Source organism: Chiloscyllium punctatum, chromosome X, assembly GCF_047496795.1.
Source record: "Chiloscyllium punctatum isolate Juve2018m chromosome X, sChiPun1.3, whole genome shotgun sequence".
In the NCBI taxonomy this organism is placed as follows: domain Eukaryota; kingdom Metazoa; phylum Chordata; class Chondrichthyes; order Orectolobiformes; family Hemiscylliidae; genus Chiloscyllium; species Chiloscyllium punctatum.
The window spans coordinates 30,514,066-30,540,823 of NC_092791.1; the positions used below are offsets into that span (position 1 = coordinate 30,514,066).

The 26,758-nt window shown below is 44.9% G+C and overlaps 1 protein-coding gene across 2 annotated transcripts in view; it reads right to left on the reverse strand.

The window, feature by feature from the left end:
- Positions 1 to 26,758, reverse strand: part of cd63 (CD63 molecule) — a 48,206-nt gene that overhangs the window by 15,932 nt on the left and 5,516 nt on the right. The window contains exon 1 of one of the 2 annotated variants that reach the window (XM_072566989.1): positions 12,925 to 12,966. The exons of the other annotated variant lie outside the window; for it this stretch is intronic. Coding sequence (XP_072423090.1) covers positions 12,925 to 12,951 — 27 coding nt within the window. The 5' untranslated portion in view covers positions 12,952 to 12,966. Of the gene's footprint in view, positions 1 to 12,924; positions 12,967 to 26,758 lie in introns of those variants that run through there. 2 annotated transcript variants of the gene reach the window in all.

Below are 26,758 nucleotides of genomic sequence, written 5' to 3' on the forward strand. Positions count from 1 at the left end.
TGATACTTGAAAGGGTTCAGAAAAGATTTACGAGGATGGTGCCGTGGTTGGAGGGTTTGAGCTATAGGGAAAGGCCAAATAGGCTGGGGCTGTTTTCCCTGGAGCATCGGAGGCTGAGGGGTGACCGTAAAGGTTTACAAAATCATGAGGGACATGGATAGGGTAAACAGACAAGGTCTTTTCCAGAGAGATGGGGGGGATGGGGGGAGCTGGTGGGGTTGGTGGTGTCCACAACTAGAGGACATAGGTTTTATGTGAGAGGGGAAAGATTTAAAAAAGGTCCAAAGGGGCAACCTTTTCACACACACAGAGGATGGTACGTGTGTGGAATGAGCTGCCAGAGGAAGTGGTGGAGGCTGGTACAATTACAGCATTTAAAAGGCATTGGGGTGGGTATGTGAATAGGAAGGGTTTAGAGGGATATGGGCCAAGTGCTGGCAGGTGGGACTAGATTGGGTTGGGATATCTGGTTGACATGGACGAGTTGGACTAAAGAGTCTGTTTCTCTGCTGTACAACTGACTAATAGGCAATTAAAGAATTCTCTCAATACTATGGGGCAAAATATTATTCTTTCTGCAAAACGTGAGCCAATGAAGATCAACATTGAAATTGTATTCTGGTAAAGATCTATTGAGTGTTAACAGTTTAATAACTGTCCTATATCAGTGCCCTTCCCAGGTCTTTAAGTATGTCTAGCTCCCATTGGTCTCCTAACATCTTGCAGTATTCCAGAGAGTGTGGAAGTGCCAGTGAATGGGCAACCACAGTGTTACAGGTGGAAGAGAGAGAGAGCATACCGATCTGGTGGATAGTAAATAATTCATTACAAGAAAGCAAAAAAAAAAGCAACACCACATCAAGTCTCAGTCATTCCTCCTGCCACATGACACTTAGGAGGGGGAAGGATCAAAATCAAATGAAGGCAAAACCGAAATGGTGGGTATGATGCAATCCTGTTGGCAGCTTACTAAATCCTCATGGGCAGAGTGAAAGGAGGTTCGAAAGAGGTTAAATAGCAAAGCCGGAATTTTAATAGAGCCTGAAAGTCAGCTGCTCCCCTCCAGTTCGAACACAGCCACATGAATTGCTGGAATGTTTACATTCTGTTGAGAAAGTTTCTACTGTGATATTTGCGAGAAGGATGCTTTCAACAATCTTGTTCTTATGTGGAAGCAAAGGACAATTTTGTTGACACAGAACGACTGATGAATCTCAAAAATGGCTTATGATATGGTTGATTGCATGGTCGACTTAGTAGCAATATCTAATGTGACTTAGCAATTAAGTCTATGAGACATGACTTATCTGTCCCCTTCAAGTCAAAGCTAATTCGCCCAAATTTCCCCACCCATTGACCAGATTAGTGGCGCTTAACCCTGGTCTTAAAATAGGCAACATATTGCATGGTTAATTTAATCTTAAAAAGAATCAGTAAAATCTTCTGAATCAGACAGACAATCTGAAGCCATTACTAACACACAAGTCCCAACAGTTACTTGGGTTTCTGATGACCAGAACAAAGCCCACACTCATCCCAGTTCAATGATTCAACACCACATGGCAGTACCCGGCAGTTCCAACAAACAGCCTTGGAGTACAATGTTTTTGAATGGATTCATGGGAGAGGCTTTTATTCAAAATAGATTGGGAGGGTTTAACCAAATTAACACTCAGGAAAAAGGAACAGACAGAAGAATTTCAGTTGTTTGTAGGGAGTTTACAAGAAAGGTCATGCATTACAAGGCACTATTGAAGTAAGGTCAATGACAACATTTGAAGAGATGTAGAATAATGAGCCATCAGCAGAATGATGGATGAGCTCAGTGTCATATGATTAGAGAGAGACAAAATAAATTCTCTAGCAAGGAAAAGATTTGTTGAGCACAGGGGCCTGAGAGGAGCATTCATTCCTATTCCCAAACAAAAAAAATGCACAGTACAGACAGTGTAATGCCAATCCATACTTGTGCACTTCAGCAATGCAAGAATCAATAGGTAATCGACTGATGGAGACTGGAGAAAAATTCTTAAGGAGTACAGTCAACAGGTCCCATCTCAGTATTCATCTGCCTTGCTTCTGTAGACTTTAACCAACCACCACCCCCCCCCCACCCACAAACCCACTTCACAAACTAAACGGGCAAACATCATTTGTATATTGGTATCCATTTGGATACAGAACTGGCTCAAAAGGTAGAAGACAGAGGGTGGTGGTGGAGGGTTGTTTTTCAGACTGGAGGCCTGTGACCAGTGGTGTGCCACAAGGATCAGTGCTGGGTCCACTACACCATCATTTATATAAATGATTTGGATGCGAGCAAAGAGGTACAGTTAGTAAGTTTGCAGATGACACCAAAATTGGAGGTGTGGTGGACAGTGAAGAAGGTTACCTCAGATTACAACAGGATCTTGATCAGATAGGCCAATGGGCTGAGGAGTGGCAGATGGAGTTTAATTCAGATAAATGCGAGGTGCTGCATTTTGGGAAAGCAAATCTTAGCAGGACTTATACACTTAATGGTAAGGTCCTGGGGGGTGTTGCTGAACAAAGAGACCTTGGAGTGCAGGTTCATAGTTCCTTGAAAGTGGAGTTGCAGGTAGATAGGATAGTGAAGGAGGCATTTGGTATGCTTTCCTTTATTGGTCAGAGTATTGAGTACAGGAGTTGGGAGGTCATGTTGCGGCTGTACAGGACATTGGTTTGGCCACTGTTGGAATACTGCATGCAATTCTGGCCTCCTTCCTATCGGAAAGATGTTGCGAAACTTGAAAGGGTTCAGAAAAGATCTACAAGGATGTTGCTAGAGTTGGAGGATTTGAGCTATAGGGAGAGGTTGAATAGGCTGGGGCTGTTTTCCCTGGAGCATTGGAGGCGGAGGGATGACCTTATAGAGGTTTACAAAATCATGAGGGGCATGGATAGGATAAATAGACTTTTCCCTGGGGTGGGAGAGTTCAGAACTAGAAGACATATGTTTTCCCCTCTCACCCTAAACCTAAAAGAGACTTAAGGGGCAATGTCTTCACACAGAGGGTGGTGCGTGTATGGAATGAGCTGCCAGAGGATGTGGAGGAGGCTGGTACAATTATAACATTTAAGAGGCATCTGGATGGGTATATGAATAGGAAGGGTTTGGAGGGATATGGGCCAGGTGCTGACAAATGGGACTAGATTGGGCCGAGATATCTGGTTGGCATGGAAGAGTTGGACTAAAGGATCGGTTTCTGTGCTATACATCTCTATGACTATCAGCCCCCTGCTTTAATGGGAGCAAATTTGAGCTCTCTTAATACGGTGGGAGAAAACGTTAGTCTGCCTGCTAAAAAGTCTCAATGAAGTAGCATGGTGGCTAGCACTGTTGCCTCCCAGCAGTAGGGACCTTGGTTGGATTCCATCCTTGACTGACCATGTGGAGTTTGCACATTCTCCCTGTGTCTGCGTAGGTTTCCTCCAGATACTCTGGTTTCCTCCTACAGTCCAAAAGACGTGCATGTTAGGGTGGATTGGCCGTGCTCAATTGCCCATAGTGTGTTAGCCATGGTAAATGCAGGGTTCTAGGAATAGGGTAGGGGTTGCATCTGGGTGGGATGCTCTTCGGAGGGTCAGTGGGTCAAATGGCCTGCTTCCATACTGTAGGGACTCTATGAAGAATGGTTTGGGGGAAGGGACCGAGTTCCAGATTTAATAATAGCAAAAAAGAATAGACCAGACCAACATAGAAATTATACTTTGATGAAGATTAATGTTAACAGTTTAATGACTCTCCTAAATTGGTGCCCTTCCCCCAGGTCCTTGTTATGTCTATCTTCCATTGGTCTCCTAACATCCTACAGTATCCCACAAAGTGGAAACGCCACTGAATGGTCAGCTACAAATGGAAATGAGAGAGCATACTTATCTGAGATTAAATAATTCATTACAAGAAAACAAAAAGCACATCAAGTCTCATTAACTCCTCCCCCACCCCAGCCCCAAACGATACTTGGGGTTGGTCTGGTTTTGAATGTCTGTTAAAACTCAGGCTGGAGGCAGCAACAATGGGAAAAGCACATGCTGTTTACAAAGAAAGTAACTCTGGCCTTGACAAGACATACGGCTGGTAATAGGCACACAGCTTTTAAACTGGTGATCAACAGCAGCATTGAAATTAATCACCGTGCCCCCATTTCATGGCTTGCAGGGCAGACTAAGATGGGGATAGGATTGGTTTCTGACCCACATTTTTGGATTGGGAAGACCAATGCTGCCCTTTGGATTCAGTGATATGCTAAGAGACCATTCAGCCCCCACCTGCCCAGTCTGTCCCATTTCCCCCAATCTCTAGTGATTGCAGGGAGAGATTTGAATTCTATCGTCTGTTCGGGTAGCAGATTCCAGGCCTTGACTCACTGACACCCTCATCTCGCCTCTCACTGGGTTATTAACTCCCTTCAATCTGTGAACTCTCACCTTGTTTGGGTGACAGCTTTACCATAAAAGGAAGGCAGCTTCCAATGCAAAGGAAAATGTGACAGTATGGGTGCTCAGGTAAACTAGTGGGGAGGGATTAACTGCTTCTAGTGCCGTTTTCTTTCAAATGGGACAGAATTAAAAACAAATAGGCCTGTAAAGAGTAGACTGATACAAACCAGCAGTTGCAAATCCAGTGAAAAGGGACATCCATTGGTCAGAGTGAGGAACGCACTGCAATGAATTTCCATGGGCACTCTCCCCATTACCTGGACAATGCCCAGTTTCCACATGGATCAAGGAGTGGCAGATGGAGTTTAATTTAGATCAATGTGAGGTGCTGCATTTTGGAAAGGCAAATCAGAGCAGGAATTCCACGATTGGTGTTAAGGTCCTGGGAAGTGCTGCTGAACAGAGACCTTGGAGTGCAGGTTCATAGTCCCTTGAAAGTAGAGTTGCAGGTAGATAGGATAGGGAAGAAAGCACGCTGGCCTTTATTGTTCAGTCCACAAGTATAGCAAATCAGTAGGTCAGGTTGTGGCTGTACAGGACATTGGTTAGGCCGCTTTTGAAATGCTGCATTCATTTCTGGTCTTTCTGCTATAGGAAAGACGTTATGAAACTTGAAAGGGTTCAGAAAAGATTTACAAGGATGCTGCCAGGGTTGGAGGATTGGAGCTACAGGGAGAGGCTGAACAGGCTGGGGTTGTTTTCCCAGGAGCATTGGAGGCTGACGGGTGACCTTATAGAGGTTTACAAAATTATGAGGGTCACAGATGGGGTGACTAGACAGTCTTTTCTCAGGGAGGGAGGGGAGTCCAGAACTAGAGGGGCATTTGTTTACAAGGTGAGAGGGGATATATTTAAAAAGGGAACAAAGGGGCAACTTTTTCAAACAGAGGGCATTAGGTGCATGGAATGAGTTACCAGGGGAAGTGGAGAAGGCTGGTATAATTACAGCATTTAAAAGACATCTGGATGGGTACATGAATAGGAAGGGTTGAGGGGGATATGGGCCAAATGCTGGCAAATGGGACAAGATTAGGTTAGGCTATATGGTCGGCATTGACGAGTTGGGCCGAAGAGTCTTTTTCCGTGCTGTACAACTAGAGTCTGGTTGTTCTACAGGGTGGGTGCAGTTCAGAAATACTAGAAAGTATGGTGACCCACAACTTTAGAGAAGTTACAAATTTTGAGGGGGAAATTGGGTGGACATAGGCAAGGTTCGCTTGACCAATCCCTGCCAACGATCAGAGAGAAAGGTGAGCTGTATCCATTGGAGTGAAGTACAAGAGGTGGCCTGAAACTCAAAAGATCCTGAAGAGACGGGAAAGAGAATGCTGAAAAGCTGCTTCTCCAGGGAGAGAGCGATGAACTAGGGGACAGTTTAAAAACAAGGCCCAGTTTATTACAAAGAGGAGGAGAAATTTATTTATCAATTTATTTCAAAATACTTCCCAGAGACAGTATGTGATGGAGGCTGTTTTATTCAGTACTTTCATGACAGACATATAGATTCTTGACCAACAAGGTTTACAAAGTGAGACAGGCAAGAATGTGGAGTTAGGAATCACATTCTAAGTCAACCATGATCTTCTCAAATGGCAGTACAGCGAAAGAGCACATTTTTTTTTGATTAGAAAGTCTAAAAAGGTGGTGGTGAGTCAGGGAGGCTATAAAGCAGGCTCGTTCAGGTTTGGAGGGATTGGTACAGATATGTAGTGCTTTAAAAGCTTGTAAATTAAAGGCAAACAAACCACAACAGTGTAGCAACAGCAGTTATCAGCTTGGTCATTCCTTCCCTTCCTCATGGGATGGGAAAGCAATTGTATTGTCACAGAAGTTACGATTAACTTGCTCAGCGGAGATTGCCGATTGACACCACAGGGAGCTTTGGTAAAATGCTCAATTCAATATCTAGTTTTAGGAGGAGAGGTAGGGGGTTCATCATAATGGCTGAAACAGATTTCTTGACTCTCCAAAGAGTCTGGCAACAGAACCCATCTCCAGTCAATAGATGGGAGGCTGGAAACGCACAGGTCAGACAGCCATTAAGCAGGCCCTGACAAAGGGTTTTGGCCCTAAACGTTGACTTTCCAGCTCCTCGAAGGCTGTTTGACTTGCTATCGACTACAACTTCCAGCATCTGCAGTCCTTACTGGTCTCCCAGTCTCCACACATCCAGGTGACTGACAAGAACCACTGGCCCAACGGTGGTCAGAGCAGGCCGCTTTGCTGCCTAGCCCACCCCCAATTCACTGCTCTTTTCTCCCCCCCCCCCACCCACCCACCAAACACTTTGGTCAAGGATGGGCATGCTGCTGGGGCAAAGTGGGTGAATAGGTGAAAGGAAGAACACCTAGTCTGCAAGCAAGGCACCAGGGTTATTAAAATAAAACACTCTGTACACAGCACCTGCCACAGTGTTACAGTGAGATCAGGAGTAAATGGCTGAAGCCGAAGCTGTGGATATATATCCTGTAAAACCCTGAATTCACCGAGTGGGTTACCACCAAATTCAACTGGAAGGGGGAGAGAAAAAAAAAGTGTTTGGCATGTAAAAAAAAACAAAACCCATTGCTAAAGAGTGGCCCCCGTGATTTCTTTTCTTCCTCATATCACAATTTATGCATCCTCCACATGCAAACAGATGGGAAATTGGAATTAGATTAGATTCCCCACAGTACGTAAACATGCCACTCGGCCCAACAGTCCACACTAATCCTCTGAAGAGTAACCCACCCTGACCCTTTTCACCCACCCTATACTTACCTCCAACTAACGCACCCAACACTACAGGCAATTTAGTATTGATAACACACCTGACCTGCACATCTTTAGATTGTGGGAGGAAACCAGAGCACCTGGAGGAAACCCACGCAGACACAGGGAGAACATGCTCCACACAGACAGTTGCCCGAGGCTATAATTGAACCAAGGTCCCTAGTGCTGAGGCAGCAGTGCTAACCACTGAGCTACCGTGCCATCCTATTAACGGGATCTCAGAGCTGCCCACAAGAGTGGGCCACAGAGCAAGCAAAGTCACTTTCGTTCATGATTATGGCTGATCAGATTAACTCTTTCCAAACCTATCCTCAATAGCCTTTCAACCCTTTGCTCAAGGTGCGAGCCACTTATAACTTAGAACAATGGCTACGCTTCTGGGACAAGGAGTTCCATAGATTCATGACCCACAAAAACTTTCATTGGTCACTTGTTTAAAACCATTGCTCAAGGAGTAAACAGCCTCTGCACATCCTGCCCTATCAAGGCCCAGCAGCTACAAACCCAGCTTGTCCAACCTTTCCTCAAAGCAATCTGCCCATTCATCCAGTCCAGCAAACCTGAGAACAGTTTCCAATGCATTTGCACCCTTGCTTAAACAGGAAACCATACGCCAGATATCATTCTCACCAATTTGCCCATCATTACCAACAAAAGCAGCCAGAATTCTGCTCACTCAAGATAGAATTTAAGACCTTTGAGTTCTATCAAAAGGAAGATCGACTGGACATTAGGAGACAGTCCAGAGAAGGTTCACTCAGCTGATCCAGTGTATGGAGGGACTGTCTTATGAGGAGACAGTGAGTAGATTGGGCCTGTACTCAGAGCCATACCGCATGGTCTTTGGTCCAACTAGTCCACACTGATCAGGTTCCCAAACTAAACTAATCCAATCTGCCAGTGTTTGGCTCATATCCCTCTAAACTTTTCCTATTTATGTACTTACCCACGTCTTTTAAATGTTGGAACTGTACCTGCAACAACCACTGCCTCCGGCAGTTCAATCCACACACACCAACCATTCTGAAAAAAGGTTACCCCTCAGGTCCTTAAAACCTTCTCTTACCAAAGTTTGGGAGAAGATTTGTAGATCGGGTGCTCGTTGTTGTGGTTCTGTTCGCCGAGCTGGGAATTTGTGTTGCAGATGTTTCGTCCCCTGTCTAGGTGACATTCTCAGTGCTTGGGAGCCTCCTGTGAAGCGCTTCTGTGATCTTTACTCCGGCATTTATAGTGGCCTGTCTCTGCTGCTTCCAGGTGTCAGTTCGAGCTGTCCACTGCAGTGGCCGGTATATTGGGTCCAGGTCGATGTGTTTGTTGGTAGAATCTGTGGATGAGTGCCATGCCTCTAGGAATTCCCTGGCTGTTCTGTTTGGTTGCCCTATAATGGTAGTGTTGTCCCAGTCGAATTCATGTTGCTTGTCGTCTGCATGTGTGGCTACTAAGGATAGCTGGTCGTGTCGTTTCGTGGCTAGTTGGTGTTCATGGATGCGGATCGTTAACTGTCTTCCTATTTGTCCTATGTAGCGTTTTGTGCAGTCCTTGCATGGGATTTTGTACACTACATTGGTTTTGCTCATGCTGGGTATCGGGTCCTTTGTTCTGGTGAGTTGTTGTCTGAGCGTGGCTGTTGGTTTGTGTGCTGTTAGGAGTCCTAGTGGTCGCAGTAGTCTGGCTGCCAGTTCGGAAATGCTCCTGATGTATGGTAGTGTGGCTAGTCCTTTGGGTTGCAGCGTGTCCTCGTTCCGTTGTCTCTCCCATAGGCATCTGTTGATGAAATTGCGAGGGTATCCGTTTTTGGCGAATACCTTGTTTCGGTGTTCTTCTTCCTCTTTTTGCAGTTCTGGTGTGCTGCAGTGTGTTGTGGCCCTTTTGAACAGGAAAGACACACACACACACCGACCAAGTCCTGAACTATGAAAGCAACCACCCCAACACACACAAACGAAGTTGCATCAGGACACTACTCAAAAGGACTAGCCACACTACCATACATCAGGAGCATAACACTACTATAATAGGGCAAGCCAAACAGAGAACAGCCAGGGAATTCCTAGAGGCATGGCACTCATCCACAGACTATCAACAAACACATCGACCTGGACCCAATATACCGGCCACTGCAGCAGACAGCTGGAACTGACAACTGGAAGCGGCAGAGACAAGCCACTACAAATGCCGGAGGAAAGATCACAGAAGCGCTTCACAGGAGGCTCCCAAGCACTGAGGATGTCACCTAGACAGGGGACAAAACATCTGCAACACAAATTCCCAGCTCAGCGAACAGAACCACAACAACCTTCTCTTAACCTTAAAAAGATGCCTCCTAGTTTTGAACTCCACCAACCTAGGGAGGAACAACAACAAAAAAAACCCTTGCTATCCACCTTATTCATGCCCATCATGATTTTATAAAAGCTCAAAAATAAAAAAAGTCACCCCCCAACCTCCTACGCTCCAGTGAGAAAAGTCCCAGCCTATTTTTATAATTCAAACCTTCCATTTTCAGCAACATCCTGGTAAATCTTTTCTGAACCCTCCCCAATGTAATATCCTTCCTACTGCAGGGCATCCAGAACTGGACACAGTACTCCAGAAGAGGCCTTACATGACATCCCAACTCCTACACTCAAAAGGACTAAGCAATGACGCGAGAGAACGCACTCCCCAGCCCATTGACCCAATTATTCAAGATCTCCTTGTAATCTTAGATTACCTTCTTCACTGACCACTATACCAATTATGGCGTCATCTGCAAACTTCTCTACTCTCCTCCTCTACTCTCAGCCAAATTGTTTAGTAAATTGGACCTGAACTCAAGTTAAGAGCGAAAAAGGGATCTTGGTTCAATCTGAAATTCTGAAAGGGCTAGACAAGTGAGAGAGACATTATTTCCATAGGCAGCACAATCTCAGCATAAGCAGCAAGCCATCGAGGACCCAGATATGCGATCATTATTTCACACACAAAAAAAAAGTCACAAATCTTTGGAATTCTCTCTCCCAGATGCTTATGGATGTCCCCTCATTTAATACATTCAAGACCAGGATCGAAAGTGGTTTCAGGAGGGAGGAAGGAAGGCATGGGCAGGAAAGTGGAGCTGAAGTCAAAAATACATTGGTCCCAAGTATTTCCCTAATTCAGATATCTAAGCAGTTCAGGACATGGATTTGAAAGAATGGTTGTGTGCCTGTGTGCGGAATTTGCCTTCTGGACAGCCATGTTGCCCTTATATTATAAAATGTTGCAAACACAGAAGAGAGACTGGTCAAATTATAGTGAAAAAAAAGAGAAAGTTATGCCACCATTTTATATATATGTAAACTCTGATCCAACTGCACAGGAGTATTCAACAAAACAGATCATACCTCATAGCACTGAATTGCAATCAAACTGCTTCAGTGAAAAACGTCAGGAGTCTAACATCCTAAAATCAGTTACTCAATTGGCACTTAAATAACAAAAGCAAATTATATCCTGGTTTACATACCTTCATTTGGCAGTGAACAAGAACACAAATATGCACAAAGTACGTAAGCTACCTAATACCCTGCTATTATAGATTAAACAAGAGAAGGGCCCAGAATATTTTGAAGAACAATGGCAGCAGCTCCCAGAGACGAATAGTTAATCTGCAAACATCAAAGATGATTACATTCCTGATTATGAGAGCTTGCTGTGCACCCTACATTAGTGACTTTTATTGCTTGGCAGGCATACAAAAGGCACTGTGGCAGTAGTGACGCTACCTGTGGGCCAGAAGATCTGGATTCAAGTCCCACCTACCTTGGAGTCAGGTCATAATGTCCAGACTGGTTGATTAAAATAGCTGCAAATACCATATATTTCCCATGTGAGTAAAGATGACATCAGAAACCATCACTGGACACTTCAAGAACAAAACAAGGTTACATTTGTTGAAAAGCAGCTTATATTATTTTTAGGGCAGCCTACAGTTTTGAGTAGGCTGGAATGATTGGTGATTGCTCCCACCATCCTAGAGATTTTGTAGTATGTAAAACAAGATTACTAGAGAGCTGAGATTCAGACAGACACAGTCATCCTACTTGCACAATGTAAAACTTTTGATTTTTTTCTGAAAAAAAAATCAAGAGACAGTAACCAACTGGTCCTTCTCCAAGTGCAGTTAGTTTTCTGATGCACCTCAGGTGTGGCTCAGGCTATTGACCAATAAGAGTAATACATTGGGTTCAACCTCAAGTCATGAGTAGCTGTTTGAAAGAGATTTATAAATGGCAGCGTGTAACCCAAATGACTCACATTTTAGCAACACAGACTTAAAAAGTGACAAGGAGCCATCTGTTCAACTTTCTCTGGAAGATTGTTTGCCATTTACTGCTTGCCAACACCCATTGTTTCCCACCATTCTACATTTAACAACAACCAGGATGTGGACAGACTTCCCTAGGTGAGGTGAGAGAGCCAGAGGACAGGATCAACTCCTGCTGGATTCAGAAACCCTGGCAATAAGAGCAGGTCAGTGGGAGGGAACTGCTGCATCAAGTAATGCACCTCTCACCGTCTGCAAGATGCAAGCTAGGACTGCAATAAAATATCAGCCATTTACATGAACGGAGAGTAGCCCCAGTGGCACCCGAGAAGCAGCTCAACACCATCCAGATTACCCACCAGTCCAACTGTAACCACTGCTCCTTCAATGTCACAGGGTCAAAATTCTGGAACTCAGCCACTGCTAGGACTGCAGTGGCTCAAGGCAGCAGCTCAGCCATCATCTTCAAGAGATGATAAATTCTAGCCTTGCCAACAATGCCCACACCCCACAAATAAAAGTCCTTGTGGTAGATATAAGTTCAAGCAAAGCATTGACAAACAAATCCTTTTCCTCAATTGTACAGGGCCTTGGTGAGACCAGACCTTAAGTATGGTGTACAGTTTTGGTCTCCGTATCTGTGGAAGGATATTCTAGCGATGGAGGGAGCGCAGCAAAGGTTTGCCAGACTGATTCCTAGGATGGCAGGGCTGACACACTAACAGAGACCGGATCAGTTAGGACTATATTCACTGGAGCTTAGAAGAATGAGGGGGCATCTCAGAACCCTATAAATTTCCATCACGACTAGACATATAGATGCAGGAAGGATGTTCATGGTGACCAGGGAGTACAGAACCAGGGGTCACAGTCTAAGGATACAAAGTAGGCAATTTAGGACTGGGATGAGAAGAAATGTCTTCACCCAGAGACTGGGGAGCCTGTGGAATTCTCGGTCACAAAAAGCCATGGAGGTAAAAACATTGAATGTTTCCAAGAAGGAGTTCAATAATAGTTCTTACGGCCAAAGGGTCGAAGAGTTTGGGGAGAAAGTGGGAAAAGGGTGCTGAATTGGACGATCAGCCATGATCATCTTAAATGGGGGAGCTTGAAGGGCCAAATAGCCTACTCCTGCTCCTATTTTCTACATTATTTTACAGGCAACCTACATACAGGTACACCAGCAAAGTGAAATGCTGCGAACCCTCAGCAGGTGGGCATTTGATGCTCCCACAGTCCAGCAAGGCATTTCCCAAAACAACAACAGCTGATCCATTTCACATAAATGGAATGTTTTCCCCCAAAATTACAAAAAAAAAGGTGCAGGGAAATGAATGGCAATCATGGCACCAACAGGGCATCACATTCTTCCTTCTTTGCAGCCATGCAGTGAGACTCACCCAGTGCTCCCTCCTCAAGCTCACCATCTGGATCCTCCTGGCAATGTGTAGCTGAACTGGTGCTTACAGACAGTGCTGAGGGGGACACAAGGGCCTGTCGTGTTCTTGGCCATGAATAGCCTGTTCTTCCAGGCCTATGACGACAGAGAAAGGAAGTCACGTTAGAACGCTGCTTCCTGAAATACATGTTAAAAAGTAAAGCTTACAATTGAAAAAAAAAGACATACCTTTAGCAAAGTTCGCATTAAGCCACACCTCAAAAAAAAATCCCCAGTAATTTCATTAGGACATTCCTTAAAATAAAGTTTGCATTGCAACAGACTGGTGTCCAAATGCATGCTTCCGTGAGCACGGAAGTCAACAAGAAAGCAAAAATGAAATAAGGACAGTACTAGCCCAGAGGTGGGGGGAGAAAAAGAGGTCTCCAGCTCCACTTCCATGCAAGGAACTCCTAATAGCATCCTCGAAAAAAAAAGGGTCAAGGACTGATAGAGTGCTTGTTTGATTTGGGGCTTATGGATTTTCTGTCATATTGAATTGCAAACAGTTCAGTTGGGATTGAATACTGGCTGGAGGACAGGAACACATCTTGCTGGTGGGAGCGACTGACCACAGCTGGGCAGAGTTACTTGGCTTGTGTGTGAAGCCTTTCAAAAAGGTGGGCAGGTGCTGGGGCTTTCAATTGTCAGTTTGAATGCGCGCCTTGCTGGAATTTGGGATTGCATGATAAAAGTAATGCTCAGTCGCATTGGAAAAGAGAGCAAGTGTGTCTGCTAACCAGGCACACACCAGCAAACAAAGACAAAGACAAGACAAAAAAAATTTGCTACATGCAGAGATGGGCCAACGACCCAGCGTATGGTACCATTGCGCAGCCCGTACCTTGGCAGTTTCCTCAAGATGGCCTCTCTTCATCCACACGGTTCCAAGTTTCTGTAGATAGCGCACACATCCGAGTGACTGGCAATCTTGCGTCAGCCATGTTGCGTTGCTGTCCTCTGGGAAGGTTGCCGTGAAGTGCTAAACAGGCAACCCTCCCACCTTCTAACTTCAAGCCTCTCATCCCCTACAAGGCGTCTATTTTGTCACCTGCTCAATACAAGATGTAGGAGCAAAGGTAGGCCACTCAGCCCATCGAGGCTGCTCTGCCATTCAATGAGTTCACAGCTGATTTGATAAGCCTCAACTCCACACTCCTGCCTTTTCCCCATAGCAGGTTTCAAACTCCAGTGCCACACCAGAAACAGAGACAGAGACAGACTGCCTTTTCCGGGCTCCTCTCAAAGATTGAGCACCCAAGAGTATTAATTTGTCATCACTGCCACTTTCTTGCTGTTAAGTTGCTTAAAACAAAAATATGGCAGTGTTCAGGAGCTGTAACTGCAGGCCCCATTCTCTTTGCTGTGCAAGCTGGAAATCATAGGGGAGATTGCAGAAATGCAGCGATCAGGCAACTCCTGAAAGATTTGGTGCAGACTATTCCGCAGGCAGGAGAGAAGGCTCAGGAGTCTTTCAACCACGTGACCAGGATAGAGTCAGCAGTTTCCAGGGAAGCTGCTTTCCCTTGCTCCAAATCACTCAAAGACTCCATTTTGTCAGGAACCCTGGAGCTCTGAACTGCTCTGGGGCTGGCTCTTCACTCGAGATTTCCCAGTCTGCTTTCTTGCCATGACTGTCCAGACTGGGAGTGGAAAGCCCAGGAATTTCCTTCTCCAGTTGCAGTTTTCCCTCCCTCGATGGAGGATGCCTGACAACATAAATTTTCCTATCAATCCGGGTGACCAGCAGCAGGATTGGTGGTGTGAAGCCCATAGGGAGTTTGCTGCATGCCGGTTTTTCACAACAGAGGTCTTTACCTCATAAAAGGCAAAATGTGCATTTTATATAGCGCCTTGCACAGCTACAGGACGTCACAAGCAGCCAAATTGCAAACAGCAAGCTCCCACATAGAAGAGATGTGGGAAACCAGGCTCCCAGAAGGTTCATGCCTTGCTTATAGGCTCCAACCACTGTCTAAAGGCCTGCTCAGAAAGGCAGGCCGGTCATCAGGAGATCAGGAGCCACTGTAGGAGGACAGTGGGCCCTCATCAGCTGAGTTGGAAACACAAGCAACCAGAACCTCCAACGGCACAGGGGAGAAGCAGCCCATCAAAAAGACCAGCCCTAGAGACGTGCCCAGAACCAGATGTGCCTACTCTCAACCAGTAGCCGCAGGCGTCAAGCTTCTAACAGCAACACGGCACTGGGTGGGAAAGACATTGCGCATGGAGCTTCTGTTGGAGTGCTGTCTTCACTAGCCCCTCCACCCCCCTCCCTCCCCACCACAGGTAGAAAGAACCAAGCAGGGTGTGTCACAGAACAGACAAAACGTGATCCATCCGCAACAGCTCGAGGTTCAGCCTGCAGGTACATGAAGGGGAAAAGAGAAGGATGATTAAGCTGCAAAAATCAAAACGTTTATATTTTTTTTAAAAAAAAAGAGTTAAATTATTAGAAATTAAAAGAATATCCTGGAGTCATTTCAATCTTGTTAAATAAAAACAGGAGTTGGGAGGCACATGCAGGCAATCGTGTACAAACCCCTGGCAGATGTTCAGGAGGTTCAAACTGCAGCTACATGTACATTGCTTTCACTGGATTAGTGGTGCTTTGCAAAACATATACTACACAGGAGGACCTGTTAAACATAATTTGACGCTGAACCAGGTGGGGAGAGCGAAAAAAAATGACCAAAAGAGATAAAATGATGTTCAGAGCTTCTCTGGGGAGAGGCAGAATTTTAGAGGAACTTCCACAACTTCATAGCCATAGTTTCAGCTTCTCATGGTTCAGAGAAACTAAACATCAGAAGTAAGTGACCACAACTGCACATTTGGAGGACCAGAGAGGGTACAGCGATAGGAAGGATTAGACCAAAGGAGCTTTAAAAAAAATTAAGTGTTTAAAAAAAAATCAACAAGGTGGTGCAGAAAGGAGAGCTGATACAGTTCAATGAAACCAGGTTAGAGTATAGCCTACAAGACCCACCAATATAATGTACAAAGCCCTATTCTACTTAGCTTTCAGTTTTGCTGCTTGATACCATTATAATGCAGAGAGCTGGCAAACAAAGAAGGGCCTCGCCTTAATGCAGTTGCCTCAATACTAAATTAATACACCAAGAATTATTGAAGGCCACAGCAATGGAAACATTTTGTTTGCAGTATTTGGGAGTGGGGTGGGGGTCAGGATTTGATCCACATGGATTCCCAGTAAAATACTGGAGAAGAGAAATGCAAAAAAAAAACAACTCCACAAGTTTCTTGCCACAGTACTTCAGTATGACAGGACAGCAGACAGCGCAGGAATAGAGTTTACCCATTAGGCACACTGGGAGGCAATACAACTTGCACCACAATAGAAGTCAGTTTTCCTCTTTCGATCAGCCATTAAAGGCAATTGGAGGTACGCCAAATCCTTACTATCCACAAGCATGTAAGCATGGAGATCCTGTGGATAATACTAAGTGCAAAGGTTTGCCAGACTGATTCTTGGGAATGCCAGGACTGATGTATGAAGAAAGACTAGATCAGTTAGGACCATATTCACTGGAGTTTAGAAGAATAAAAAGGGGTTGGGGATCTCCAATCTATAAAAATTTAACAGGACTAGACAGGATAAACATAGGAAGGACGTTAAGGATGATCAAGTTTAAAAGGATATGGGGTAGGCCATTGTGGATGGATATGAGAAAAAATGTCTTCATTCAGAGAGTGGGGAGCCTGTGGAATTCGGTCACAGGAAGTGGCTGAAGCCAAAACATTGAAGACTTCAAGAAGGAGTTAGATATAGTTCTTACGGCTAAGGCATCAAAAGGGTATGGGAAGAAAGCAGGAGCAGTTGGATGATCAGCAATCAGATCGAATAGTGGAGCAGGCTGGAAGGGCCTACTTCAGCTCAGATTTTCTATGATGTGGTGGTTCAAAAACATAGATAGCGTGACCTCCTATTTAGCAAAGTGCTACATGATCTATCAGGAGCTTTCAAATTTGGGAAAAAGGAGAGCCTGGAGCCAAACTGAAATTCAGAGCTGCGTGTAGCAAATTTGCGTACAAAAGGAGAGAGAGTGTAACACTTCTTTTCAGGTTTGCTTTACCCACAAATACGTCAAAAAAATAATGAATGATTTGCAATTAAAATTGGTAGACAATAGGGTAGGGTCCAAGGAGCGTCAATGAGTTTTTGTTTGATGCAAATCCAGATTGAACTTTGTAAGAAATGAAAAGAACTCAGGTATATTAGGGTTGAATGGGGGAGAAAGGAAGTCCTTCAAGAATCTGGTCAGATTTTTATTTTGAGAAATGGAGGCTTGCCTCAGTTGCTGGGGAGGGGTTTGTTGAAACTTGTCAAATAGGAGCAGAGCTTTCAGGGCAGGTTGCTAAGAGGTGGATTGACCTGAAGCCTCATCGTAGAAGATATTGAAGATCTTGCTTTCAGCTTCATAGCAACAGGGTGTTAACTAGGCAAGGAAAAAAAATAATGCAGAATTGCAGCAACATGGAGTTAAAACAGCATGGCAGAGTGCTTAGTACTTAGGTAATTAGACTTTTTGGCTTGGCTGAAGAGAAGAGGGTGGTGACAGAGCAGGAGAGAAGGCAAGGAAGGAATGATTTTAAAAAATGCTGACAAGTAGGTAATCTCCCCACAAATCTACATCATACTCACAAACTAAAAATCATCAACCTGGCAGGCCATGACCTGCTTCCATGATTGCAATCATTAACCCTCAAATGAAATAGGGGGCTTTTGGACTCCTACATAGTAGGTGAAAACCACACAAGAACCACAGGCTGTGACTGAGCAACAGCTTCAAATGTAGCAAAGTTGGAGCCATACTCTGCTTACAGGGAGAGATTTTTTTTAATATAAAAACACATTCGGTCACAGGATATAGTCACCGCTGAGTAGACCAGCATTTATTGCCATCCCCAGATGCCCACAGAAAAACTGCATTGGGTCTGGAGTCAAACATGTAGATGAGACCAGGAGAAAGTGCAGACTGCAGATGCTGGAAATCAGTTGAGAGCGTGGTGCTGGAGAAGCACAGCGGGGGGGTGGGGGGAGGGGAGGACAACATTTTCGGGAAGAGCTCTTCATCAGGAATGAGGCTTGTGGGTCAGGGGGCTGTGAGATAAATGGAAGGGGGATGGGAAGGCAGCTGAGTGCACGATGGGTAGATGGAGGTGGGTGTAATGGTGATAGGTTGGAGAGGAGGGTGGAGCAAATAGGTGGGAAGGAGAATGGACAGTTAGGACAGGTCATGAGGGCAGTGCGGAGTTGGATGAGGAAACTGGTGAAATCCACATTGATCCAGTGTGGTTGGCAGGGTCCCAAGGCGGACGATGATGCATTCTTCCTCCAGGTGTCAGGTGGTTAGGGTGTGGTGATGGAGGCAGCCCAGGACCTGCACATCCTTGGCAGAGTGGGAGGGGGAGTTGAAGTGTTCAGCCATGGGGGTTAGTTGGTGCGGATGTCCCAGAGATTTTCTCTGGAGCGTTCTGCAAGTAGGCATCCTGTCTCCCCAATGTAGAGGAGATTGCATCAGGAGCAACAGATACAGTAAATGATGCGTGTGGGAGAATGGGTAAAACTCTGATAGATGTGGAAAGCTCCTTTGGGGCCTTGGACAGAGGGGAGGCAGTGTGGGCACAGATTAGCAATTCCTGTGGTGGGAGGGTTGAGTGAGGGGCAGAAATTGATCTGACAAGAGAGTTGGAGAGGGAATGGAAAGCAGATGGGGTGGGGACAGAAATATCTCTCTGGGTGGTGGGGTCAGTTTGTAGGCTGCGGAAATGATGTGATGTATATGGAGGTTGGTGGGGTGGAAGGAGAGGACCAGATTTGTATGGAATTCAAATTCTACCATTTGCTGTGTTAGGATTTGAACCCAGGTCCCTGGAGGAGTAATAGTCTAGTGATAATACCACTAGGCTCTCAACCACAGCCTTGAAACCTGCACTGTCTCACTCAGAGATGGGAAAAGCACCACTGAACTAAAAAGCTGCACAGCGAAAATATTTTCATTAATTGGTCTTTGGATGGGGGTTGGTTTCCTGAAGCCCATTTCCTTTTAAAAGGGGAAGAATGTCCATTTAAAACAAAAAAGGTTTGATATTGTAGAATTTTAGTAATAAAAAGTGAACTCTTTCAATATCTGTTTGGAGAAAACCAGAGGTGATGTACCCTCATTCTGGCAGTCAAGAGAACAGAATGCCTGTTTTGCAAGACAAAAATACATTTTGTGTTTACAGTACCAGCAGCATCACTGCTACCTAAAACAGAGGTCAACTCGAGAGGGAACTGGCTTTTACCAGATTTATAAGCAGACACAAACACACAAAGCAAGTGTGTACAAATCTGAAAAGCGACTGGTACCAAACTGACATGAGGGAATAGAACCAGTACAGACACGATGGACTCAATTGTTTCCTTCTAGGCTGTAACAGTTTTTTTGGAACAGCAGCTTCTCCACTCCCAGCTGTATAATTCAGGGAGAAGGCACCTCTTGGACCACTGTTCAACATCCTCTGGAATGGGAGCAACTAAAAGATTTCTCTAACCAGCAAGTGCTGCTGCGTTTGCTGTTGCACAGTTAATGCTTAGCTGCTTTTCTGCGCAGGGTTTCGATGCTGTTTTGCGCAGGCAGCCCTGTTTCTGTTCTGCAGAGTCAGACTAATGTACTACAGCACTAGGCCAGAGTAAACAAACACTATTTAGCAATCCCAATGGAGCTTTGTGTAAAAAGAAAAAAAAAGGGGGGAGGGGCATCTAACATGAGCCAGCAATAGCAAAGCTGGCCTCCACCAGAGACAGTAGATTCTGGCACTAGGTGATGTAGACATTTCTAACAGCCCTTGGCCAAACTTTGGCCTCTGGATGCCACTTGGAAAATTCCAGAATAAACCATGCAAAGCCTAAATCATGGCTTAAAGCATTAAAAAAAAAAGACAATTTTGCTGCTGCATTTGATATGTTACAAGAAAAATTCATCCCCCCCCCCCCCCGCCGAAATGAACAAGAGGATTAAACCCAGGAGGGGTCAAGGGTCAAAAGCACCCATGACAACAAGCCATGAAGCAGTGACTAGACAGTGTGGGCGTGTCAGAAACCTCCCACTAGTTTGATGGTTCATTTAACCTTTCCTCATGACGTGCCAATCGGACATTCCCACCTCCTAAGACATAAACCAAACAGTAATTTAAAGGCCTGGTTGCTTCCTCAAAAACAAAAGAATGAGACTGTCATGGGTTTAAAAAGCCTGCCCAGAATTTTTTAAAAGAAAAAAAAAGGAGGTTTTGGTGGTTCAGCCCCCAGATCTCAAACACACTTACAAAAGACAACATACAGAGGATACATGAAACAGAGGCCATTCTTCACACTCCCAATCTCAGCCCCACCCAAACCTAACTCAACTGCAGAGTCAATACAGTGTACTAATACACAGAGGCACAAATATTGCTCACTAATGACAAGATAACAGACATTGGCAAGAAAACACTCAGGAAGAGCAGCCCTGGGCTACAAGCAATAACTACAAATTGAGGGGTGATAGATTTAAGGCAGATGTCAGAGACAGGTTCTTTATGCAGAGTGGTAAGGGCATGGAATGCATTACCTACTAATGTAGTCAACTCAGCCATATTAGGGAGATTTAAACAATCCTTGGATAAGCACATAGATGATTTTGGGATAGTGTAGGGGGACAAACTGAGAATAGTTCACAGGTTGGCGCAACATCAAGGGCCGAAGGGCCTGTTCAATATCTCACCTTGTGCTACAGCAGCTAAAAAGAGAGGCAAGCACAAATCTCCCGACCCAAACCAAACCAAAAAGTGCTCAGAAATAGGTTTTAATGTCTGCTTTGAGCCTTTAGGTATTTTCTAACCAATCCATTTAAGAGATATTATTGCACATCTCTGAACAGGTGGGAATTAAACCCCAGTCTTCTGGTTCAGAGGTAGGGATGCTACCACTGTGCCGCAAAAACCTTGGCACTGGAGATTTGTCAAGAAGGCTCTGCAGTCCCTCAAACAGTTAAAATGATTTGAAGATTCAACAGAGGCTGTAGTTCAGGAAAAAAAACACTTCAACAAAGTTGCCCCAATCTTCTGCTAAAACAGTTCCCACCAGCTCACACTACCAATTTTTGCATGTGGTTTCCACACCACAGAAATAGACCCACACTGCTAAAGTCTTCAACATGCCTGTCGCATCAAAAAATTGGACTACTTTCCAAAAAGAAATCTCTCTGCCTGAAAAATCTTCCCATACCTCACTTGTCCCTCTCACTTTGCTCTACAGTACAAAATCCATCACATACACACCCAAGGGATGTTGCTGGAATCCAACATAGACAAACAGGAAGCTGGAAAAACACAGCAAGCCAGGTCGCATCAAGTAGCGGAGCAGTGAATATTCAGGGCACCTACAGATTTATTTGTAGCTTCCCCAACCCCCACATCTAGTCCTGAAGGGTTAACACCATCAATGTTGACTTCTCCACCACCCAATGCTGCCTAGCTTGCTGTGTTCCTCCAGACTCCTGTTTGCCTACTTACACATTTCTCTTCAGATCTGAACAGGCACATTCGACTAGAAGTGCCAAGCTCTCCACGGATGCTACAATTCTCCAGCACTTTGTTTTTATTGCATCTATATAGCACCTTCCATTACTTCAAAGCACTTCAATAAGCAATTAAGTTTATAAAATAAAACAGTCAACTGGTAAAAGTCCCACATGCAGTGTGCAGATAATCTAAGAACAGTACATCTATTACATAGAGACAAATTATTCAGCTCTGTGACTGGCTGTTGGGCACTTGATGTTACAGCATCATTCAGGAAGTGGCACTGTCAACTGCTTAGCAGTACCATCGTGGGCATCATCGTGCCAGTCACGTCATCCAGAGGCAAGTGAGAGCCTCAATACCAAGAGGCAGCTGGCAATGATTTAAAGAAAATCATAAATCAGGCAGACTCCACGCTTTTTATCTATAGTGCTTTAGCTGGTGGGGAATTATAAATCAGTTTAAAAAGAGGAAATGGTGTTAAAAACATTGTTCTGGGAGGGGAGAGGGAACATCACTGCAAAAATGGGAAAGAAAAAGGGATGAGTAATGGACAAGGCCACAAATTGCAGTAGACCTGACACACCCAAGTGACTTACAGTAAACAGCACAATTACATAATCCCACTAAACTGTGGGAGGCAAGGTAATGCAAAGGCATTTCCAGACCCAGTTCCCCTCCCCGAGAGCACAGATTCTCTCTGGGGCAATAGTAATCCCAACTCTGGTCTCATAAGGGCAAGAGCCTTTTCTCACTCACCCCAGAAAACAGGCATCTTCTGACATGACTGATTGGACCAGGCTGACACTCAATGCCATGAGATGATAGCAGCGTTGAAGCAGTCTTCTTTCAGGTAAGATATTATGGCAGAAAGTCCCCTCAGTCTTCCAATCAAATTTACTCCATAACTGGCCATTTAGTCACTGTCAAATTCCTGTTTGTCAGAGTACGTATGCACGTGTGTAAAATGACAGCCATTTCTTAGTGAAAAGACTTTTTTAAAAAAAGCACTTTTAGCAGTTGCAAGACATCCAGAGTTCAGGAAAGGTGCTGCATAAACGCAAGCCTGTTCCTCATTGGGAAGTCAGAGTCATAGAGATGTACAGAATGGAAACAGACCCTCCAGTCCAACCCGTCCACACCAATCAGATATCCCAACCCAATCTAGTCCCACATCCCTCCAAACCCCTCCTACTCATATACCCATCCAAATGCCTCTTAAATGTTGCAATTGTACCAGCCTCCACCATATCCTCTGGCAGCTCATTCCATACACATACCACCCTCTGCATGAAAAAGTTGCCCTTTAGGTCTCTTTTATATCTTTCCCCTCTCACCCTAAACCTATGCCCTCTAGTTCTGGACTCCCCCACCCCAGGGAATAGACTTTGTCTATTTATCCTATCCATGCCCCTCAAATTTTGTAAACCTCTATAAGGTCACCCCTCAGCCTCCGACGCTCTAGGGAAAACAGCCCCAGCCTGTTCAGCCTCTCCCTATAGTTCAGATCCTCCAACCCTGGCAACATCCTCGTTAATCTTTTCTGAACCCTTTCAAGTTTCACAACATCTTTCCGCTAGGAAGGAGACCAGAATTGCATGCAATATTCCAACAGTGGCCTAACCAATGTCCTGTACAGCCGTAACATGATCTCCCAACTCCTGTACCCAATACTCTGACCAATAAAAGAAAGGATCGTGAAGAAGGCGTTTGGTATGCTATCAACCTGCGACTCCACTTTCAAGGAGCTATGAACCTGCACTCCAAGGTCTCTTTGTTCAGCAACACTCCCTACGACCTTACCATTAAGTGTACAAGTCCTGCTAAAGTTTGCTTTCCCAAAATGCAGCACCTCACATTTATCTGAATTAGATAGGGTTGACCACGAGAACCTTTTTCCACGTATGGAGTCAGGTATTACGAGGGGCATAGCTTTAAATTAAGGGGTGGTAGGTATAGGACAGATGTTAGGGGTAGATTCTTTACTCAGCGAGTCGTGAGTTCATGGAATGCCCTGCCAGTAGCAGTGGTGGACTCTCCCTCTTTATGGGCATTGGTAGGCATATGGAGGATAGTGGGCTAGTGTCGGTTAGGTGGGCTTGGATCGGCGCAACACCGAGGGCCAAAGGGCCTGTACTGCGCTGTATTTTTTATACAAACTCCATCTGCCACTTCTCAGCCCATTGGCCCATCTGGACCAGATCCTGTTGTAATCTGAGGTAACCCTTGTTGGAAGAAACACGAATGCATCAGTTTTGAGCAAGTTCAGTCTCCCTTAAAATGGCAGCAGCTAGTGGAAAACTGGAATGTTGCAGTACAATGTTTAAAATCATAGTCAATTTTTCTCCCACTCTGGAAGGCAACAGGTGCCAAGTCTCAACTAAGAGCAGGAATCTAACTTAGAATCTTCATGTCAGATTAGATCAATGCCTTTCCAAACATGCCACAGGAAGCAACTCATGTCCAGAAAGAAAGACAGGACTGTCTTTACCATTAAAAAAAAATTAATAAATCGTGTGGCATCCATTTTACCAAACTTGAATTAATTAATTAATTAAATGGTCATCCTTAACACCTCCCTGACAATTAATGCTTCAAGTGCAGAGGTGGAACGTAAAGCCAAATGTATGAAACAACGATCTTCTGGCAAACGACTCATACTCCCAACATTGTCATCGTAATATGAAGACGACATCAAGTCATGAAAATTAGTTTACACAAGGGCTTTTCCCTCAGTAGACGCTGGCTACCGCAAAAAAAAAAGTAAAGAAGGAGTAATTGTTAGCTCCAGAGAGGAAATATTGAAGGTTAAATTTATTGCCCAGAGTGTGACACTTCATGCAATACCAATGATTCATTCACGCCCAAATAAATCACAAATCAATTTGGCGGCAGTCTATGCACATGCAAAGTTGTCAGAGCCAAGAGTGATTTAGAAATTCCAGTCAGTGATGTTATACAAGGCAGGGCTTTGCTGAGAACAGACTAGCTACATCAAATGGCAACGCAGCACAGGAATGACATTGTTAAGGATTCTTAAAAATATATTCCCAATGAGCAAGACAGATAGGGTCCCAAGGCAGAAGATGAGGCGCTCTCTTCCTCCAGGCGTCAGGTGGCAAGGGTTTGGCAATGGAGACGGCCCAGGACCTGCATGTCCTTGGCAGAGTGGGAGGGGGAGTTAAAGTGTTCAGCCACGGGCTGATGGGGTTGGTTGGTGCAGGTGTCTCAGAGATGTTCTCTGAAATGATCTGCAAGTTGGCATCCTGTCTCCCCAGTGGTAGAGGAGACCACATCGGGTATGGTAGATGATGTTGGTGGAGGTACAGGTAAATTTCTGTCAGATGTGGAAGGAAGGATCCTTTTGGGCCTTGGACGGATTTGCTGGGGAGGTGGGGGGGCAGAAACAACATTCAAAAACAAAACAGAGTATAGTCATCAACTCTGGCACATCTTATCCCTCACAGATTTCATCTCACAGCCTTCTACATCTTCTCTCAATTCCCAAATCTAGATGACTAACACTATCCAAACAAGATAAGAAACTTCAAAATGCCTTGAAAAGATTTTGCTCAAGTTGCTCCCAACACAAGGCTAGGAGATGCCTTCTCTTCACTTGGAAAATAGTTGGTGCCTCAAAGTGTCAATCAAACATCGAAAAGCTAAACATCAGTCTGGGGGAGGACAACAGAGCTAACCATTTCTTTAATCAGTTGGACATAAAAATAAATGGAGCACACGGTGACTGTTTACTCTCAGAAACATCAGTCTTTGTAGTATTTGGAAAAGCAGGAAGACTGAACTTTTTTTTTAAAAAAGAAAGACAAGCAACAATTCCTTTCTAAACCATTCCTCTTTCACACTGTTGGTGTAATGTGCACACAGATCCATAGCTTCCCTGGAGCAGAATGGCATGAATTAAGGCTGCATTTCTCAACTCACTAGCCGACCTGATCTGTCAGTTAGACTGACAATCTAATTCTGTAGCTTGCATAAACAGACTGCACACAACCCCGATTGCCTTAAAAGCTGACTTGTAGCCATTGAACCCCACTCCCCTTTTATACCTATATTCGGTTTACTTCACACACCACTTCCTGATTCGCCTACTTTCCTCGTGCCTATTGCTCTCCCTGCCCATGGTCTAGTTTATCGATAGATGAGCCGAACCCTGCTCTGGGAGTGCTCCTTGGTTTCTCATCACGCACTTATTCCATTATGGGATGCGGGCATCAGTGGCAAGGCCAGCATTTGTTGCACATTCCTAAACTGCATCTTGCTTGGCCATTTCGGAGGGCAGTTAAGAGTCACATTACTGTGGGACTGCCGGCCAGACTGGGCAAGGACAGATTTCCTTCCTTTAAAAAAAAGCACATTAGTAAACCAGGCAGGTTTTAACTATTGACGGTAGCCGTCATGGTCAGCATTGCAGAGACAAGCTTTCAATTCCAGATTTATTCATGACCAGCTGTGCCAGGATTTGACCCGACGGCCCCAGAGAACAACTCCAGGCCTCTGGATTATGTACCGAAGGACATTACCACTATGCCATTGTCTCTCCACCTCAGGCTTCTGCTACTCTCACTTATCTCTTCCAACCCACCCGCTCGGCCTCCATCCCTATCTTTCTGTACCACCCTTCTGCTGCCCATGACCTTTCCCTCAGGTTTCACCTCCCCAAAAATAGGATGGTGCAGCAGTTTCAGAGGGCACAATGGACTATGGTGCAACCTGGATTTACACAAGTAGCAAATAGCCAGGATTCTCACTTAGTTGCCATCCACTTACCCCTGTCAGACATCAGCTTGCAACAAGAGAAAACTTGAAAGCAATGAACACCAGCCAGCACAACACAGCTGAGGAGGCAGCTCATGCAAACAGCCCCCGCTTAGCTAGACACTAGTGGGTCACTTGCAAAGCCACAGTTTGACAACCACGCTGATTTGGTTAGGAGTTGCATTCTGTTGCAACATTTCTGGCAATGACCGTGCTGCACTTCCTAGATGCTGATGCTACTTGAATGTCCGCAGAGACAAAAGGAAACACGAGAGATAAAGGATGAAATAAATATGTGACAATTCAACTTGGTTAGCTTGGGCAGGGTGGGATAAAATATTGTTTGAAAGGCAGTCACAACATTGGCCTACCATTCAGAAAAACGTGGCCAGGGTTGGGGGGGGGGGGGGGGGGGGAAAATAAAGAAAAAGGAGCTAGAAGCAAGAGAGAGA